The sequence below is a fragment of the Phaseolus vulgaris genome, chromosome 11, assembly GCF_000499845.2.
Source record: "Phaseolus vulgaris cultivar G19833 chromosome 11, P. vulgaris v2.0, whole genome shotgun sequence".
Taxonomy (NCBI): domain Eukaryota; kingdom Viridiplantae; phylum Streptophyta; class Magnoliopsida; order Fabales; family Fabaceae; genus Phaseolus; species Phaseolus vulgaris.
Window position 1 is genome coordinate 30,473,584 of NC_023749.2, and position 18,174 is coordinate 30,491,757.

Sequence of the window (18,174 nt, forward strand, 5' to 3'; positions counted from 1 at the left end):
TTTGTTTTGAGCTAGCAATGCATCTGCAGTGTTTAACTCCAATACTCCTCTTTTTTAATGATTTTGTCTATCATGTTGAGCTTGATAGTCAGTTGTGGCCAAAGCTTCTATAATCCTTGTTGCTTGATCTGCATCAACAGCCATCATTGTGCCACCAGCCGCGACATCTAGGAGCATCTTTGTATTTGATCTGAGACCATTAATAAATATGCTCAGTTGAGCAATATCTTCAAACCCATGGTTTGGGCATTTTCTCAGCATCCTCTTGAATCTCTCCCATGTCTCACAGAAAGACTCTTCTACTCCTTGTCTGAACATAGATATTTCAGACTTAGCATTGATGTAGCGAGAGATTGGGAAAAATCTTTGCAAAATTTTTTCCTCCACATCCTTTCATTTGGTTAAACTCTGATTAGGATGAGATATAAGCCACTCCTTTGCTTTCCCTGCCAAAGAAAAAGGAAATAAATGCATGTATACACTCTCAAGATCACCTGATTGGAAACCCATAGTTCCCACCAATTCATAAAAAGTAGCCAAGTGTGTATGAGGATCCTCATGATCCATCGCCGTGAATTGATTGGTACTAATGAGGGTAAGGAACGCAAGCTTCATCTCCAAGGCCCTGTTAGTTGCAGGCACTGCAATGCTAGAAAAGTGTCTAGGCCCTTGATGTATGGCGTAATCTCCAAGAGTTCTCCTAGGAGGTGGTGTTTCCTCCCCCGCCATGTTGTTATTCTCCTGAAAAAAATCAATGGAAAAAGAAGAAGATGTTGAAGAATACTCTGTATTATCTTCTTGATTCTCTTTTGTCTTTGATTTTCGATTTTTTCTGGCCACCTTCTCAATTTCTGCTTCAAATAGCAAGTGGTCTTCTGGAACTTGACCTCTCAATATCATATAAAAACAACTAATGCAAGGGTTAGAAGGAAAAATTCACCAGTAGTAACCGCAAATTTATATTTAATATTATTATTTATTTATTTTTATTTTTTTTGAAAATTAAAAAATAAACAAGAATTTAAATAGCTAACTAAAATAAACTCAATAAACTACAAATTAAAACTTAAAGATAAAATAAAACAAAAACAAAACACTAAAATGAAAAAAAAAACAAAGATATTCAGAAAAAAAAAATATAACAAAAATATAAATATAAATAAAATAAAAACTAAAACAGAATAGAAGAAAACAATGAAGACGAGAAATAACTAAAATCAAGAAATAAAAACAGAATAAAATAAATACTAGAAATAAAAACAAAATAGAATAAAACAAATAAAATAAAACGTAAACAACTAACTAACTTATTTTAAAGATACTTCGTAAACTAACGTAAAAATAAAAGCTAAAACTAGTAATAGATAAATAATTAAAACAAATAAATAAAAACTACCTAAACCTAAATAAAACTACGTAACTAAACCAAAAAAGAACTAAAATCAAATAAAATATAAAAAAATCTGTAAAAAAAAAATAAAAAATAAAACAAATCAAAACAATTAAAATATTCACAATATTTAGGAAATTATACTCAACAAATCAAACTTGTTCCCCGGCAACCGCGCCAAAATCTTGATGACTTTTTACGGCAAGTGCACCGCGTTTGTCAGAAGTAATAATTGTCCCTAAGGACGGATATCGATCCCACAAGGAACAGTGAATTATCAAGTACAATAATCGCTAAATATAGAACAAAACAATTAAAAGTGTATTGAGAGTGGTTGTGTTGGCGATGATCAATAAGAAAACAGACAAAGAATTAATTGTTTCAATTGGAAAAATAGGGATTAGGTTTCATCTCTCTCACTCTCATGTATTTTGATTAACATGTCAATATTAAGTTCTTTAATTGAAATTGATGCCCGTATAAAAATCATTTATATTGATTCCTCGCATATAAAATCCTTAAGAATGTTCCCTAACTATCGATCCCTCGCATAATTATAAGAACAACTTAGAACGAAGCTCAGACGTTTAATAGCAATTAACATTTCAAGTCTATTCCTAGCACTCAAATATGTTAAGTATTGTTGTTTAGGTCCGAACCCTAAAAATACCTCCCGGTCAGATTTAAGATTCTCAATTTGTCACGGAAAATTAAAAGTAAAACAACAATACCAATAATCAATCAAGAACTGAATATTAATATATAAAATATCACCTCAATACATAAGAGTTTGAGCATATTACTCCCAATCCCAAAGGGGTAGAATTAGTCACGCATACTTCTATCACCTTCCATTCTACCAATTGGGTTACAATTCACTCTATGGTGTTTTCCTCTCAATCTCGCACACTAAGGTTGAGCCTCTAGCCCTCTATTTATCCTAGTTTTCTAGGGTTAGGTTGTTTCCTATGTCGCGCTAATGGGCTAAATGATAAAACATAAAAAAAGGCCCAATCTTTCTTTGCATCCTTTTCCATTCAGGGACCTTCTATCTTTATCTTTTTAGCTCAAATCATTCATCTTTAATCCAAATCTCCAATCTTCCTTAGAAATCTGCAATTAACACCAAATTTGGGAATAAAATACTCTTATTCAAATAAAGATCATAAAAAATGTAAAAAGGTCTAAATTCATAAATTATGAATTATTTTATATGTAAATTAGCAATAAATCCTCATAAGTGCCTATATTTTAATATGAAATATTACTGAAATTAGACACTTATCACCTGCACATTCCTACCCAACATGGGTGCCAGGACCTTGTCCATCAATCTTTGATAGGTGGCGCCTGCATTCTTCAACCCAAACGGCATCACCTTGTAGCAATAACAGCACGTCTCAGTCATAAACGTCGTTTTGCACTCGTCACGAGGATGCATCTTGATCTGGTTATACCCCGAAAACGCATCTAGAAAACTCAGCATCTTGCCCGAGGCGCTATCCACCAACCCATCGATGCTGGGCAGGGGATACGAATCTTTGGGGCACGCCTTATTCAGGTTAGTGAAGCCCACACACATCCTCCACTTCCTGTTTGCCTTATTTACTAACACCACGTTGGCCAGCCACTCAGGGTACTGGATCTCCCTTATGTGGTCGGTACTCAGCAGCTTTTTGGTCTCTTCCTGCATGACGAGGAACCTTTCCTCGTTGAACTTCCTCCTCTTCTGTCGCACAGGGCAGACCTTGGGGTCCATGGTGAGATGGTGGCATAAAATATCCGGGTCGATGTCGGGCATGTCCGAGGCGCACCATGCAAAGGCGTCCAGGTGACTCAGCAATCGTGAGATTACTGCCGCCACCTGGTCCTGCTCTTCTTGACTCAGCAACCGTCCCAGTTTAAAGGTCTTTCCACCAATCTGCCTCTCTACCACATTCTCAACCGGCTCGGGACGCCTATCCTGAGTGTTCTCCGCACGAGCTACACCCTTGCGGCCTTGCCTTCCAGATATCGCCTCAGCAGGCGCTTCCCCCATGGGCAATTCCCCCGCGGGCGTTTCCTCCATGGGTACCGCCTCTGCGGGCGCCTTCACCGCGGATACTGGTGCCTGATCTTCTACTGGTGCCTCCAAGGCTGTGGTTGCGGATGACCCCGCCAAATAGTCATTCAAGAACCCGCTCTTCACTAGCTCATCCAACAGATAGCCCAAAGCTAGGCAGTTGGTGATTCGATGCCCAAACGCCTGATGGAACTCACACCACGCGTCCTTGTGTGGTCCCAGCACCTTATCTGTCTTCATAGGGACCCTCAGCCTATCTACGATGTTAGGCACTGCAATGAGGTCCTTCAGCTCCACCATAAAGTCGTGCCTAACCGGCCTGTTCTCCCCTGAGCGGCCCCTCGCTTGTGGCTTCCTCGCCTCGTAGGGGCACTTCCTCTCTTGACCTCTCCTCCCTGTCGCGATCTCGTTCACCCTCGTGGGTTGTTCGCACGACTATGTTCTAGGGCGTGCGGGTGCGACACTTGCACGTTTCTCGCGCACCTCACCTTCCATGGCGATGTGCTCCACCGCCCGACGCCTGATTTCTGCGAAAGTTCTGGGGCGATTCCTGATGAGGGACTCGCATAATGGCCCAGTGCAGATTCCCTTCCTGAACGCATACACGATCATTGGCTCTTCGGTGGTGCCAACCTTCACCACCTGCGCCCCAAAACGGTTGATGTATTTCTTCAATGTCTCCCCCTAATAGTGCTTCACATCAAAGAGATCATACGACACCGGCGGGGGAGCCCGGTTCGCGATATACGGCTCCATGAACAGCTATGATAGCTGTGCAAAGGATGTCACGTGGCCATCTTGAAGGCTGATGAACCAGTCCATTGCCATCCCTGCCAGCGTGCTCATGAATAACTTGCACCTCACGGCGTCAAAACCACCGACAAGCATCATTTGCGTGCGAAACACAGTGAGGTGTGCATCTGGATCTTCCATCCCCGTGAAAGTAACCTTCGGGCCTACGAACGTGGGTGGAATCACTGCCTCCATGATGGACTGCGAGAAAGGCATGGGGAACTCCCTGGGTGGTGTGAAGCACTCGCGATCCTCTACTTTGCGATTCCCAGGGTGGTTGCGCATCCCGCGACACAACTCTTCGTTCGCGACACAACTCTTCGTTTCTCGCCTGCGACGCCGCAAGCTCCAACTGAATGCGTTCTTGCTCCGCCCTCAACACCGCCATTGCCTCTTGAAGGCCTTGCATCACCTCCTTGACATGCTGCAAGGTCATGCCATCACTCTCTTCGCGCGCTATTCAACTCTGCCTAGTGGTCCTCATTCTTCATGGTTTCTTGGAGAATCTAGAACTGTTTTTGCAAATCTTGGAACTTTCTTCGGTGGAACCGAACGAATCTTGAAGATTTTCGGTGAATCTTGAAGATTTTCGGTGAATCTTGCAAGAATCTTGGAAAACCTCCAAGAACTTCGTTGTCGCTACTGAAACTCGAACTTCTTGCTGTGGGACTGCTGTTTTAGATCGGGCCCCACGGTGGGCGCCAAATGTTCCTGTCGGTTGACCAGATTGCCTTCGAGCGTAGCTACGAGCTGCGTATCAAGGACTCATTCGTCTTCGTTCCAATCTTCACCCTTCGCCGTCGTGAATACCTGAAACAGAGAGACAAAAGGGTGCCCTCACGGCAGTTTGCACTCCGACGCTCAAGTCAGTACTGGTAGAAAACACCGTTACACCTCCGTATCACAACACCACAGGCACCGTGTTCATGAAGCGCGTAACTGAATTGTAACTGAATTCTCTCTCGTTCTCAAGTCCCTTGTGTGTAAAGTGTGAGAATGTGTAAAATGTCAAATGTCTAAAACGTACCTTGCTAAGCCCTTCAGAAAGGCTTATATACCTTCCCGGTGCTTCTGCCACGTGTCTTCCTCTGACTTAAGCATATCTCTGCATGGGTGGCCTTACAACACTGTAACCCAACTTAGGGAAACCCCAGTGTGTAAGACTCCCTTCTCGAAGTGCAACTGGCACAGGATGATCCCTAAAGCGTCAACTCATACACCCAATATCAGAGGGTTCATCCAGGCTGAGCGTACACTACCCTCACACGTCCCATGGATGTCGATCGCCGCTAGAACGAGACTTTACCGAGTCGTATCGGTTCCAGTGGTTCTCTAGCAGTGTGGCGTACTGCCGCTTCCCTACACCCTCATGCATGGTCTTGGTGGTTTGGGCTCCTCTACACTGATAGCTGGGATGTGGCCTTCAAGCCACCTTTCTGACTCATCTTCCTCTTCGGGTGCCGAGGGCCGAGGACTCCTCGCCCCTCCTCCAAGCCGACACCTCCTCGGTCCTCTTCCATGAGAGCCTAATAAGACTCTTTCCTAACCAACTGAACCTTCCGCGTGGGCCCCTCCTTCGGGGGTCCCATGTCTACTTTGGTCAACGGTCAACGGTCAACCGAGACCTGGATGGTACAACGTCTATTTACCAAAGCCGCCATTGTAAAACACATTTACGAATGCGACTATGGTAATAGTCGCATTTGTAAATGCTATACCCTTAAACCCTCTCACCTGATTCAGAAGCATATACAAATGCGGCTATATCCAAAAATCCATAATTGCAGGCGTAAATGTTAATCGAAACGCCATGGTATGCTATGCAAAAACCTTGAATTGTGACCAGATGGGAGTTCCGTTTAAGTATCTGGGCCTAGAGGTGGGAAGGAATCCAAGGAAGACCATTTTTTGGGAGCATGTCCTAAGTAAACTAAGAGCCAGACTCAATGCATGGAGAAGGAGATTTCTATCTTTGGCAGGGAGAATATGTCTCATCAAATCAGTTATAACAGTAGTGCCACTATTCTACCTATCTCTTTATAAAGCACCATAATCAGCCTACAACGGAGGTTCCTATGGGGGTTGTGATGTGAATGGAATAGCAAGAATACATGATTCTTTGACATTCTTAGGAACAACTTGAGTTGGTCATGAATTGGCACTTTAATTAGAATTGGATCAAGGTTCTATTTCAAGAACTCACCAAGACTTTGCACCGAACCAAAGCACACATGGAAGTCCATGTATTGTCAAATTGAATCAAACAACAAGAATGGAAGAAACACAATTGAATACAACCAATTAAAAGAAACAACCGAACAGAATTGAAAATGCAGCTGAAGGTACCGAATGGAATTGAAGAACAAGTAAACTAAAACATGAACATGAAGAAGAAACAAAGCTTGAGAATAGAAAACTTATGGAGATGGAAGAATAGGTGAGTGATCACGCCACTTAGAGTGTGGGAACTCCAAGATTAGTGTGTTGTCGCCACTTGAGGTTCACCATAGACACCCAAGATAAGACTTGATGAAGGTACCAAAGCTCTTCCAATTTCTCTCTCAAATTGAGTAGAGTTTTCTTACTTCAATTTCCAAATCTGATTTGTACAAGCTAAGCACCTTTATTTATAGCCTATAAGGTGCTGAAATGCAAAGCTAATCAAATGCAAATGTGCTCCTAAATGACATGTAATTTCGGCGCCAACTAGTGCATGAAGGAAGTGTGACTTTCCTTCCTAGTTTGGCACCTCCTAACTCATATCTACACTCCCCCTAGCATCCCTTACTAAGTTCACACCCCCCTAAGCTTCTAATATTTCTAAACTACAACTAAGGATGCTTTTACAAAAGAGGTTTCTTATGTTTCCCTCTAAGTTCCTTCCTAAAGATTATTCTATATATTTTCTTCTTAAAGAGAGATATTCAAAATGAAGCCTATTATTTGAGAGTTTGTAGACTTCTTTATCTTTAGGCTTGATCTTCTCTTTGACTTCTTTTAATTTGTGAGAAGACTAGAAGGAAGAACTTCAAATGTGTAGGTGAAAATCCTCTTCCTTCATTAATAAAATCCTCTCCTATTGGATATCCATCATACTCCCCGAGTTGGAGAGAATTCGACCTCGAATTCTAAAACACTGCACGTAACAAAGTCAGTTTATGTGTACAAGTAAAAGTTGAAGACAAAGATAAACATGACTTAGCTTTAGGAAATGGTGGGATAGCAGAAAAGGAGGCTTGAAAAACTGACCAAGTTGGAAAAATGTGTTTGGGAATGATGATATTTGTTGGAAAAAGACCTCTTAAATGGTGAAACCTATTAGGAGGTAAAAAATCATCCCTAACATGTTTTAACCAATTTGGTGTGGCAATAGGAACCTTAGGTAATGAAAAAGATAAAGAAGAAGAAGACCTTGGAGGGTCCATGTGAGGCATAGCACGAGTCAACATGATGGATTTAGTGGAGAAAATGGTTTGACTCGGTAAAGTACTTACTTCTTTTTCTTTCTCATTTTCTCTTTTAGTTTTCATTTTGATGTGGTCCTCATGAACTTCTTTAGGAGAGAGAGGTTTTAAGACAACCTTGCGCCCTTGGAAGGAAAAAGACATAGTATTGGATAGGCCATCATGTAAAACATGTCTATCATATTGCCAAGGCCTTCCTAAAAGAAGATGAGTTGCTTCCATGGGCACAACATCACATAAAACCTCATCCTTATACTTTCTTATTGTAAAGTTAATGAGGACTTGTTTGTTAACCATTATTTCACCTTCGATACTTAACCATTGTAATTTATAAGGCTTGGTATGAGAGATAGTGGGTAAGGCTAACTTCTCCACTACTCTTGTACTAGCCACGTTAGTGCAACTTCCTCCATCAATAATCAAGGAACATAACTTGTTGTTGATAAGACATCGGGTATGAAAAATGTTTTCTCTTTGAGTATCGTCCAAAGATTTTGGAATTGTTCCCAACATACGCCTTATCATCAACAAGTCACCTTCACAAGGACTTACACTCTCATTTTCACTGGATGGTTTAGAAGGTGAAGCATGCCTAGGTGAGTCGGAATCATGCTCACTAACTATAATGCCATCATGCATATACATATTTCGTTTAGAAGGGCAATTTGCAGCTATGGGACCATATCCTAAACATTTAAAGCATTTTTTATTAGACGTTTTTGTTGGAGATTTAGGCCTAAAAGTAGATGGCTGAGATTCCTTGGGTTTGAAAGAAGAATCTTGGGAAGGAAATTTTGAAAAAGACTTTTTGTTTGTCCGAGATTTGGAGTATAGTAACCATTATTTGGGGAGTTTTTAAAAGAGTTTTTCTTAGCAAGTTGGGCTTCCACCTTCATTGTTAGATGAATTAAAGACCCAAATGATGAATACTCTTGTAATTCCACAATATCTTGGATTTCCTTCCTTAGCCCACTAACAAACCTAGCAATCAAAGCTTCGTCGTCCTCACGTATTTCTAACTTACATAAAAGCGTTTCTAATTCTTTATAATAAGCGTCCACACTTAGCGTGTCTTGTTGAAACCGTTGGAGTTTCAACATAAGGTCTTTCCTAAAGTGGGGCGGTACAAATCTAGCGCGCATTTGAAACTTAAGAGAGTTCCAAGAGTCCACGGGAGGACCCTTGTGAAACATAATGTCCTTTACAAGTCCATGCCACCATTGCATGGCATAATCACAAAATTCTAAAGTAGCTAACTTATACTTATGCTCATCTTGGACCCCAAGTAGGTCAAAAATCTGCTCACACTTGGCCTCCCAATCTAGATAGATGTTAGGATCACTATCTCCATTGAAGCTTGGAAGCTTGACTAAAGGAAGTCTAGCTTTAGCCTCTCGGTAATAGCCATTGTCACGGTGGTCTCTCCCTCTAGGATCATAGCCATGAAAGGAATGAGTTGGCTCCCTTCTTCTTCACACTTCTTCACGGTCAAAAGCATTGAATGAACCCCTAGACGAATGTCTATGTGAATGGTGCGCTGCATGGTGAGCATGAGACGGTCCAGCTTGTTGCATGTCCAGTTTTTGCAACCTTTCCTCCAATCTTCTAATATGGCGTTGAGCTTCTTGTAATTCACCACGAAGAGAAGCTTTAGAAGGTGAATTCTGCTTGCAAGATTCCTCACTAGAATATGGAGCCATTTTATCAAAGAGAAACAACAAACACAAAACAGCAAACAAATGTTAGGAAACAAAGTCAGCTAAAAGAAAGGGGAACCAAAACCGAAGTGAAGTATTCACTGAAATTCACTCTCAAAGAAAGAATGCTCTCTGCACCAAGCTTATCTTAAGGCCTTAGTAATCCTCAAGTGAAAAATTCCAAAGCAAGAGCACACAATCTTGAAAGTACTTCACCACAAAACCAAAGAAGAAAGAATGACAAACAAGAAAAGGTATAAGCAAAGAAAGGTAATTGCAAAAGGAATACTATATGTAAGACAAACTCAAAGATTAATGAATGAAAGACAAGCAAGAAAATAAAGAACTCAATGAAGAAAGAAGGCACACCAAAAGAGTCCTAGAGAAAAGTACTAGACTAGATTTAAGAAACAAAAAAACAAGCTACTGGAAAAAAAAAAATTTATGCAAACTGTGCTATGTTTACAGATTTAACTGGAATGATTGAAAGCGAACTGGAATGTGAAAAATTAACCACAGAAACTTGAATGTCTCAACTCAATAATGGCACTGGAATGAGTTAAAAACAGTAAGCCAATTGAGAGAAATAAATTTTTCAAAATCGCTGCCCAATTACCGTATTTTTTTCGGCAGAATTGTACACTTTTCGTATTTTATTTATCATTTTTTGTGTACTTGGAATTTTTGAGTACTTCTTTTTGCTATGCTTTTGTAACACTTTGAAGAATGTAAATCCAAATTTTCACAAATTTCCAGTGAGCCAATTAATTGCAGTAAATTGAAAACAGTAGCACGTGTGTAAGAAAACAGAGTAACCTATTTAGGAATGAAAAACAGTATAGCAAAGACATAATGGAAATTATGTAGAGGAACTTGTATAGGTCTAAAATACAAGCATGAACTCAAATCTAAAAATGAAAATGCACAAAGGATCAAGCAATAAACTCAGAAACAGAAAGTAAACCAAAGCAAGAAACAAACAAAGCAATAAAAGGACTACAAGAAGTGATGACAATTATGGAATAACATGACTAAGACAAATCTTGACATGATTAAAAAATTAAAAGACATACCACAAGATAGAACAACAAGTGAAAGGAAGCTTAAGGTCAGCTCAAGGAAGGAGAATGCCATTCCAAAAGAGCAGCCAAACTCATATGAACAATGAGTGCCATAATCCTTTTCACAAACACTTGGTGTAACAAAAGAAAAACAGCAAGGAAACTCAAAGTAAAGCCTAAAACAGAATGGTAAACAACTTGAAATAAAGAGCTCTTGAAAATAAAGTGTAACACAACTCAAAAATTAAGCAAAACAAACCTAAACTCTAGATACCACATGATGTGAATGCAATAGCAAGAATACATGATTCTTTGACATTCTTAGGAACAACTTGAGTTGGTCATGAATTGGCACTTCAATTAGAATTGGATCAAGGTTCTATTTCAAGAACTCACCAAGACTTTGCACCGAACCAAAGCTCACATGGAAGTCCATGTATTGTCAAATTGAATCAAACAACAAGAATGGAAGAAACACAATTGAATACAGCCAATTAAAAGAAACAATCGAACAGAATTGAAAATGCAGTTGAAGGTACCGAATGGAATTGAAGAACAAGTAAACTAAAACATGAACATGAAGAAGAAACAAAGCTTGAGAATAGAAAACTTATGGAGATGGAAGAATAGGTGAGTGATCACGCCACTTAGAGTGTGGGAACTCCAAGATTAGTGTGTTGTCGCCACTTGAGGTTCACCATAGACACCCAAGATAAGACTTGATGAAGGCACCAAAGCTCTTCCAATTTCTCTCTCAAATTGAGTAGAGTTTTCTTACTTCAATTTCCTAATCTGATTTGTACAAGCTAAGCACCTTTATTTATAGCCTATAAGGTGTTGAAATGCAAAGCTAATCAAATGCAAATGTGCCCCTAAATGACATGTAATTTCGGCGCCAACTAGTGCATGAAGGAAGTGTGACTTTCCTTCCTAGTTTGGCACCTCCTAACTCATATCTACACTCCCCCTAGCATCCCTTACTAAGTTCACACCCCCCTAAGCTTCTAATATTTCTAAACTACAACTAAGGATGCTTTTAAAAAAGAGGTTTCTTATGTTTCCCTCTAAGTTCCTTCCTAAAGATTATTCTATATATTTTTTACTTAAAGAGAGATATTCAAAATGAAGCTTATTATTTGAGAGTTTGTAGACTTCTTTATCTTTAGGCTTGATCTTCTCTTTGACTTCTTTTAATTTGTGAGAAGACTAGAAGGAAGAACTTCAAATGTGTAGGTGAAAATCCTTTTCCTTCATTAATAAAATCCTCTCCTATTGGATATCCATCAGGTTGGGGGAAGGAGAAGAAACTGATTGCTTGGGTCAGTTGGGAAGTGTTGTGTAAACCAAAAGAGGAAGGTGGTTTGGGGATCAGAGATATAAGGAAGTTCAATTATGCTTTTCTGGCTAAACGGAGATGGCGCCTGATATCTGAAGAGAAAGGGAGGTGGAAGGAGCTATTGGTTTCAAAGTATGGGATGGATTTAGAATTCCTGCAAGTAGCAATAAAAGTCCAACCCTGGTGATGGAGAGACTTACATAAAATGTGCATGGAGGGAGAAGGAGCAGGTTGGTTTCATCAGCAAGTCATCTGGAAAGTAGGACGTGGAGACAAAGTAAGATTTTGGGAGGACGTATGGGCCAGTAATAGTAGTTTCAAAACCTTATTTCCCAGACTTTATTCAATCTCTTTGAACCATGGCCAAAAGGTGGAAGAGGTTGGTTCTTAGGTAGACTCATTGTGGGAATGGAAACATAGTTGGAGAAGAGTAAGATTCGAGTGGAAAAGCACGTTGGAATCAGAATTGGCTATGCACTTATCACGAGTTAGGCTATCAAGGGATCAAGAAGATATACAGGTATGGGGGTTTGATGACTCGGGGTTGTTCTCTGTAAATTCTGCGTATTCTGCGTATGAATGTATAGCTCACCCTGTTAGAAGCTCCCAAAATGATGTGTTCAGATACCTTTGGAAAATCAAAACCTTCCCCAACGTGTTAACCACAACGTGGAGGGTTCTTATAGGTAGAATACCTACAAGGGAAAATTTGAGTAGAAAAGGGGTGATCATGAACACAATTCTTTGTGCTATGTGTGAGTCAAAGGAGGAAACATGTCAACATACATTCATAGAATGTGTTGCTGCTCAGAGGGTGTGGTCATTATGTCTTAGATGGATTGGCATTGTGTCTGTACAACAGAATGCCATCTTATCTCACTTTGAAAGTTTTTACTTACCCCAACTCAGCAGTAGACAAAGTCTCTTATGGAAAGGAGTATGGGCAACTATAGTGGCATGTATATGGGAGCCAAGGAACTCCATTGTTTTTAATCAAGGGGTAGCAGATGTGGAGGAGATTTTTCAGAAAGTCCAGCTCAAGTCCTGGCAGTGGCTAAAGCATAGGGGTCCCTCTTTTAGCTATTCTTTTACAGATTGGATGTTGAACCCCCTTATCTGCATTAGAAGCTACAAGTAAATGGGTGAGGCTGGTGGTTGAGGGTGTGTGGATACAAGCTCGCTCTATGGTTTTTAAAGGAGTGTTCCTGCTGCAGGTTTGATTTTAGAGTGCGCCTGATATATCCTTTTAAAGGAGTGCTCCTGCTGCAGAATGTTGTATAAAAACTAGTAAGCTGATACCTAACATCTAGATGAGGTTAGAATGATCTTAATTGAAGTTAAGCAACCTTTTGATGTGAAGAAATGAATACAGTTTAGAGGAAATAAGAAAGAACAGAGTAAGGTGGTGCAGGGGTTGCTAGGAGGGATCTGTCGGGTTGCAGGTTTGCAAAGCTGCAGGCAAGTAAAGGAAGGTGGAAGAAGTAAATTGGAAGGCAGGTGATGGAAGAGGGTAGACTAAAGGAATCTTGGTGGCCAAATGATGTTCTGCTCTGGTGCTGTAATGATACAGTAATGAACCATACCTGTGGAACTTTTTAATCAAACAAGCATATGTGGTATTCTGGTGGTGATGAGGGTAGCAAAATGGTGTGAATCTGTAGGAAGAGTAAAACAGGTTGCTAGGAGGTAGCTCTATGATACTGCATAGTACTACATAATCATTAATTGAAGTTGCATAATCTATTGATAATATAAATGATTTATAACACTTGTATTGGAAGGCAAGTAAAGAAGGGTGGAGAAAGTTAATTGGAAGGCAGGTGGTGGAAGAGGGTAGGCTAAAGGAATCTTGGTGGCCAAATGATGTTCTCCTCTGGTGCTATAATGATACAGTATTGACACATATAGGTGGAACTTTTTAATCAAACAAACATATGTGGTTTTTTGGTGGTGATGAGGGTAGTAAAATGGTATGAATCTGCAGGAAGAGTAAAACAGGCTTAGGAGTAAGGATTGGATGGATGAGTGAGATTGTCTCAGGTAGAGGAAACCCAAGTGGAGGACTTTTGGAATTGGGGAATAGGTATGAGTGGGGGCAAGTTTTTATTTTTGTGCAGGATTAGAGTATCCTGTCATTTTGGCATTGAATAGCAATCCCTATTTAGATAGAGTCTGGGCAAGATTGGATGGATCAAGCGGTTGTTTAACATTTCTGCATTAGTGCCCTTACAAAAGTGGGTCCTTTTGTATTACATTTATCACTGGGAACTTCAGAATCTTTGGAAATCCCAAGAAAATGAGGTGAATCACAATGAACTACTTAAGTACCAAGACTTTCCTCTAAGTTATGTTTAGAGATGATTTGATGGCAATGAAAGTTGTAAGGAAAAGAAACACCGAATGAAAGGAAAAACCCAAACATTACAATATTAACGAATCAACGTTCACATTGGAAGTGAAAGTAAAAAAAAATCAAATACAATTGAAATCTAAGGCAAAAAAAATTAATTAACAGTAAAGATTCCATTGTTTATTTGTATTATAAAGTCTGATAATTATAGTATATACACAAGCAAATATATGTATAGTTGCAAGAGCGATAAAATGATAGATAAAAAAATTTTAACCTCATTTTGTAAAAAATTATATTTATATATATATGGAGTATATCTTTACTTTATAGTTGAATTACTATAAGTTTTACAAGACCATTCAATTAGTTTACAGTGTAGTGTGTAGGAACTTTTTGGGCTTTTACAGTATTAATAACAATATTAATTATAATATTAGTAATATTAATAATAACATTAATAAAATTAAAAACAATATTAATAATAATATTAGTAATATTAATAACCATATTAGTTATATTAATTAATATTCATAGTAACAATAAATTAAATATAATGGTAATGTTGAATCTTCAATGGTTTTAAATGTAGTGTTAATACTTGCTTTGTTTGATTGCTATTTTATTTAATAGTAATTTAGAATGAATAAAAGAAAGAACAAAACATTGACTAAGTAGTAGTATAAATATGTAGTAGAAGGTACAAACTGAAATGAAGAGAGAGTAAGAAACCCACAAAGAAAGTAGAAAGCAGAAAGAAAGCAGAAAGCAGAAAGGAGAGAGAGATGGGTGTGGTTAATAAGATAGCTTTGAGTGTTGTCATATTTGCTCTAATAGCATGCTATGGTATATTCTTTGAACATATTTTGATATTTGAGTTTATGAAAAGACTCTTAATTGTTATTGAATTTGTGTATGTTTTTGCAGGGAATGGTGTGTTGAGCATCCCAAATACAAGAGATGTGTACAAATATTCTGAGAACAACCAAGTTGACGGAATACAAAAGTGTGATACAAACCGTGATTGCTTGAATTTTTGCAAACCACCATGCAAGGCGTTTTGTAATATGGCAACTCACAGATGCGAATGCCCTTGTGATCAGTGATGTGCTACACATTTCATCCATAATTATGTCATTGAGAATTAATAAATTAATATGTTTCATGATAAATTAAATTTTCGATTTCATCACATTACTTCAAATTCATTATCTTTCTATGCCTTGAAACTTAAATATATGCTTCAAATTCCTCACCTTTATATGGCTTAAAACTTAATAATAGACCTTATTAGTGTTCAGACTAAGAAAATATCAAATAAACAAATCGTTATAATTATTATTATTATGCTAATTCTTTTTTAGGTTAATTACTTTGAATTTACTATGTTTAACAAAAAATAGGAATTCATACTACAAAAATTATAGATATTTATATAAGATAAACACGGTATACAAAGATCAAAATCTAATATTTACATGTATCATTAAATTAAACTAAAAACAATCCACCAATAATCCTTAAAAATACAAAGTTTACTATTATTTTTTTTCTTCATATTTTCATTGTTCAATGTAATGAATCACTAAATATCTACAAATTTTAAATTTTATATAATCAATAAAAAGTGTAATTCATATTTAATTGATTAAGATATTTAACTTATACATTATCTTGTTTCAGGAGTCAATAATGTTGGAATATATACTTGGTTGCATATGTGTCACCACATAATATTTACATTTATGATTTTTTTATTGATTGGCACTACAATTTAAAATATCAATGAAAATATAATTTATAAATTCAATAGTAGTGAGATAAACACTTTATGTTATGTGTAATATATTGAAGCTTCTTCTTTGAAACATGAGCTTCCATAGCTCTATTGGAAACAATGTAAAACAAATTATATTAATTGTTAAATTTAATAATAAATCATATAACAGATTAAATATAATAGAATGTCGAAAATTTATGAGTCTATTAATTATATTCCTAATGGTTAAAATAGTAAGCATTAAAAAATTGGTTAAAAAAGGCAACTTGTTATGTTGTTTACAATCCAGTTAGATTGGAGACCCAATTAACATCAATCATTAACAAGAAAACAATACAAGTGGGAGACTAGTGCAGCAAAACCCAAAAGAAAATTATGAGAATATAAAATAAGGCAAATTATGTGTATGAAAATCTTAATAGCATACATGACTCTAGTAATTCAGCTTCAACAGAGTTTGTAAAACAGCCCATAGCTGTCTTTTTAACACATTGAGTTGTGTGTCGTTGTTTTTTCTTCCTTAACTGGTTTCCAAGCCAACTTTATTTTCTTTCACAATGCAGGGCCTTGTGCTCTCACATTCTTCAATTGTGTAAACATGACTGCAGGATTTAAGTTAGAATTTTTTTCTCATTTAAGTTTTTTTTTATTAATTTAAAATAAATTTCTTTTTAAAATGTTCTGTTCTGTTATATAAATAAACGAATAGGTATAATATATCAAAACAAATAGATCCCATGTAACTATCTTAAGAATTAAAGTTGTCAAAACGAAAACGTAAAACTTATAGCAACTACTAATATCTAGTTAATTTGATATAACGATTTTTAATTAGATATAACTTATGTGAGAGATCCAATGCACTGATATTTTTTTTTAATCCTGCATTTGTATTAGTTTACAAATGATGTTTGCAGCTCCTTGAGCTCATCATTTACATTTGTGTTCACTGCTTATTGATGCTAACGGATTAGATGATTCATTATAAGAAAAATTATTTTTAACAGGATTATATTTAATATTAGTCTCCTCTAAATACATTATTTACGGTTTGTTTTTTTCTAAAAAATACAACATCGTTAACGGATTATCAGTTACTAATTTTTGATATGATAATTATTTTTTGACGGTTCTATAAACCTCCATTAATTTTAAGGGTTTTTCAAATTCCGTCACTTGCAGAATTTTCCAAACCCCATTAATTTCACTTTTTGTGTTTTCTTAAATGTATTGTGTTTTTTTCAATAATTTTTTCAGTGCACATAATTCTTGAAACAACTGAAAAAATATTAAAATATAAAGATTTTAAAATTTATAGTTGAATGTAACATTAATAAAGGAAACAAATAATAAAATTTACAAAATGTAAATATAAAAGTATAAAAATAGACATAATAATAAAAAACTAAACAACATTATTCACCTATGGTTTCAATATTAGCACCGTCTTGATGATAATACAAGTAAAATACCTCAAATATACATTGCTTTCATTTTATTAATTTAATCTTAAAGTTCTATGATTTATCTGCATTCTTCTTTGATTCGGATTGGTCAACTTGTTATTGATGAACAATCCTAGTGATAATTTTATTTTTTTTTATAAATAGATGATCGTATATCATGAGTATAGTGGATATGATTATCAAGTATTTCCGTAAGTATATCTCATTTTTTCTAGTACCTGCTCGAATATGAAATAATAGATAAATTGAAGTACAAAAGAATGACATATGTTTTTTTTTTCAACCAAGAATTAAATAAAATAATGGAACACTTTAGGGGTGTCCCAACCCTTATACAAACCCACTAAAAATTGGTTAGGAAAAAGGAAAAAACAAACAAAAAGACAAAAAAAGAAAAAAAAAACTTACCTTCTTACAGTTACTTATAAAATCCTGACAGCAAACTAACAAAACATGTATATCCACACAACCTTAAAACAAGACAGCTGCATAAAGCTAACCCCCAAGCCACTTATACATTCTAACATTACAGAACCTCACACCAACACTTACTGCACAAACCAGTTTTGGTTTCCAAGATTCTAACTTCTAAGGTAGCTCCTTTAACAGAAAATGTAACAACTTAAGATTGTGATTGTTCTATAATCTCCCTATGCCCCAGCTTCCAACAACATTCTTCACTCTTCCGCTTCCCATAATCCTCTAACATCTTAAAATGTTAGTTGTTGTCCTCCCGTTTACCTGCACCAAGAAAAACACCTTCCACGCCTTCCCAA

General features: G+C 37.1%; 1 protein-coding gene, 1 long non-coding RNA gene and 1 pseudogene across 2 annotated transcripts; all 3 read left to right on the forward strand.

The window, feature by feature from the left end:
* The first annotated feature begins 232 nt into the window (after window positions 1-232).
* On the forward strand, window positions 233-338 carry LOC137812073 (small nucleolar RNA R71; annotated as a pseudogene).
* An 11,936-nt stretch (window positions 339-12,274) lies between these two features.
* LOC137839094 (uncharacterized) lies at window positions 12,275-12,940 on the forward strand. Its single transcript, XM_068648226.1, has one exon. It carries the CDS (start codon window positions 12,275-12,277, stop codon window positions 12,938-12,940), a length of 666 nt encoding a protein of 221 aa, XP_068504327.1.
* A 1,957-nt stretch (window positions 12,941-14,897) lies between these two features.
* Window positions 14,898-15,365, forward strand: LOC137829884 (uncharacterized). Its single transcript, XR_011084108.1, has 2 exons — window positions 14,898-14,998; window positions 15,080-15,365. It is a non-coding gene; the product is annotated as an uncharacterized lncRNA (long non-coding RNA).
* The last annotated feature ends 2,809 nt before the right edge of the window (window positions 15,366-18,174 follow it).